The sequence below is a fragment of the Chanodichthys erythropterus genome, chromosome 7 (genome assembly GCF_024489055.1).
Source record: "Chanodichthys erythropterus isolate Z2021 chromosome 7, ASM2448905v1, whole genome shotgun sequence".
Taxonomy (NCBI): Eukaryota; Metazoa; Chordata; class Actinopteri; order Cypriniformes; family Xenocyprididae; genus Chanodichthys; species Chanodichthys erythropterus.
In genome coordinates this window covers 44,037,505-44,040,038 of record NC_090227.1, presented here as the reverse complement: position 1 = coordinate 44,040,038, position 2,534 = coordinate 44,037,505, and the positions used below count along the sequence as shown (strand labels likewise).

Genomic DNA, 2,534 nt, shown 5'->3' with positions numbered 1-2,534 from the left:
CCTACATTTGTTCTTGTTTGAGAAGCGCTTCACTCAATATACAGCACAATAGAGAAGAAAAGACAAGCTCAACTTCTGTTTCATGCTGACTTTAAATTCATTTCAGTTCTCTTGTGTGTTTCACTTATATCAATCTCCAAATTGAGCACTAGTGTACGGTTTACTGTATACTGCCTAAAAAATAGTATGCAAAGCAGTATGCAACAATATTTGAATTTTTAATCAAGTTTTTGAGTCTGAACTTTTGCAAGTCTAATCAAAATCTTTCAGTTCATTTGTCACACAGTAAATGGAAGGAGAAGTTGAGCATGAACAATCTCACACAGTGAGCAAATGTAGACTGTAATACAGAAACGAGTGTTCATACTGTGCACTGTATGTGTTATTCACATCTCAACACAATTTCAGTTCCTTCTCAGTCTTTCAAGCATCATCTTATAGTCTTTTAGGTAAAGCGTTCATTATGCATTTAAAGTGATATTTAAAAAAATCGTTATGCATTCTTCATCTGAATCATCTGATGATGTGAAAGTCATCCACCTGTTCAGGTTCTTCAGCTGGTTTAGTGTTGAAGTCTGATTCGCTCACGTGTTCGGCATCAGCTCTCCCTGTCCTGACGTCCAGTCCTCAAGCTCCACCTCTCCGCTGGAAAGAATGGGCGTGTCCACAGAAAGGCCACGCCTCTTCCCAAACACGCGCTCCTGCAGCTCGACAATGTCATGACGGATATCTGCCATCATCAGTAACAGGAAGTCGAACGACCCTGGAGGACCCTGAAGAGGACAGAGAGATTTCAGTAGATTGATTTCACTTCAGAACTTCAGAATCATTAGTGTTCAGGTTTCAGGTGAGTTCAGCTCTGATTCTTTGGTTCAGTATAGTATAGCAGCGTTAATAGAGTTAACTAAAACTCAAATTAAAACCAGACATTTTAAAAAGACATTTTGGTTAAATTGACATAGGAAACATTTCTCATTTTCATTTAGTTTATGTCGATGTACTAAAATGACTAAAACTAAAATAAAATTAATAAAAACTATTAAATATATAAAAATATATATAATTATATAAAGAAAATATATATATTACATTTTTATTATTTTATATTTTTATGTTCAAAAATGACTAAAACTTTAACAAAAATTAAAATGAAAAAATTAAATATAAAAATAAAAAAACAATTCAAACCAATTATAAAAAATAAACTGAAATAAAATAAAGCATTAAACAAACATAAACTTAATTTATTTCAGTTGCCAGGGAAACATTTCTAATTTTCATTTAGTTTAACAGAATGTACTAAAGTAACTAAAACTGAAATAAAAATCAATAAAAAATATTAAATATCCAAAATGTCTAAATAAATATAAAAAAATATAATAATAAATAATACAAAATGAAAATAAAATAATAAAATATATAATAAAATGATATATAATAAAAAAAAATATATATAGAAATTTTAAAAAATCACTAAAACTTTAACAAAAATTAAAATGAAAACAGAAAATATAAAAATAAAAACCAATTCAAACTATTAATAAAAAACTATAATAGTATTCCACAAATAAAAGTTTAAATGAAGTGGTTTAATTAGGCGCTTCAGGCTCTGTACCGGACACTTAACTGATTACAGAAGTTCAATATTTAGATTTAGAACAAACCCAGACTGAGAACTCAGAGCTGCAGCACTTTAACATATATTTAATATAATAAATAATATTTTAGTCCAGTGCCGTGAGGAACAACTTACCGGAGATCCTCTCGGTCCAGGAAACCCTCTGTCGCCCTGTAGAGAAAGATTCATAAATCACAATTAATCTGTTTCATATTGTTTCTACATCAATCACAGATAGTGTAATAAATCATAAATAACAGTAAACTGCCATCATAGTTCAGTATGGTGTTCATTTACGTAAATGGAGACACGTGCCTTCTGTCCGTCTTTACCAGGTGCTCCTGGAGCTCCCTAAACAGACACAGGAAAACACTGATCAAACGCTCACATTAACCCTGCAAAGCCTGATATATAAAAATATGTGTCCGAATTGTATTTGTTTATTGAATCTCTAGACAACATAATGCGTTCACATGTGTTTGTCATATTTGACTCATATAGTGAGAATATCGAGTTCTGTATCAAATATTACAGGGTTGAAACGGTCAGATGTTCTTCTCCTGCAGCATGAAGTACAGTGAGAATATGAAGCTTTCAGTGTCTGTAATGAAACTCCTCTGCGATTCTGTTGAGTTCTGAGAGTGTTTTTACCACCGGTCCCCGCCTGCCCGTCTTTATGTGCTCCAGATCGGGTTGAGGCCCCATCAGACCCATGTCTCCTCTGGGCCCCTGGGGTCCCGACGGCCCTCGCTCTCCCTTCTCACCCCGCTCACCTAAAACATGATGAATATTATTTTATAAAATAATATTATATATTTATTGGGTGTGTGTGTGTGTGTGTGTGTGTGTGTGTGTTTACCTGGCAGTCCAGGAGGTCCTGGAGGTCCTGCTGGTCCAGTGACGGTGTGAATATCAG

At 33.8% G+C, this 2,534-nt stretch overlaps 1 protein-coding gene across 3 annotated transcripts in view; it reads right to left on the bottom strand.

Annotated features, from left to right (window-relative positions):
• Window positions 1–222: 222 nt before the first annotated feature.
• Window positions 223–2,534, bottom strand: part of LOC137022990 (collagen and calcium-binding EGF domain-containing protein 1-like) — a 10,803-nt gene continuing 8,491 nt past the window's right edge. For 2 of the 3 annotated variants that reach the window (XM_067389494.1, XM_067389496.1), the window contains exons 7-11: window positions 2,478–2,534; window positions 2,270–2,391; window positions 1,916–1,969; window positions 1,754–1,789; window positions 223–773 (exon numbers count right to left, since the gene is read on the bottom strand). The exon at window positions 2,478–2,534 is cut by the window's right edge and continues 64 nt beyond it. In XM_067389494.1, the coding sequence (XP_067245595.1) occupies window positions 585–773; window positions 1,754–1,789; window positions 1,916–1,969; window positions 2,270–2,391; window positions 2,478–2,534 (458 nt within the window). In that variant the 3' untranslated portion in view covers window positions 223–584. The remainder of the gene's footprint in view (window positions 774–1,753; window positions 1,790–1,915; window positions 1,970–2,269; window positions 2,392–2,477) is intronic. The other variant, XM_067389495.1, reaches the window with a different exon arrangement.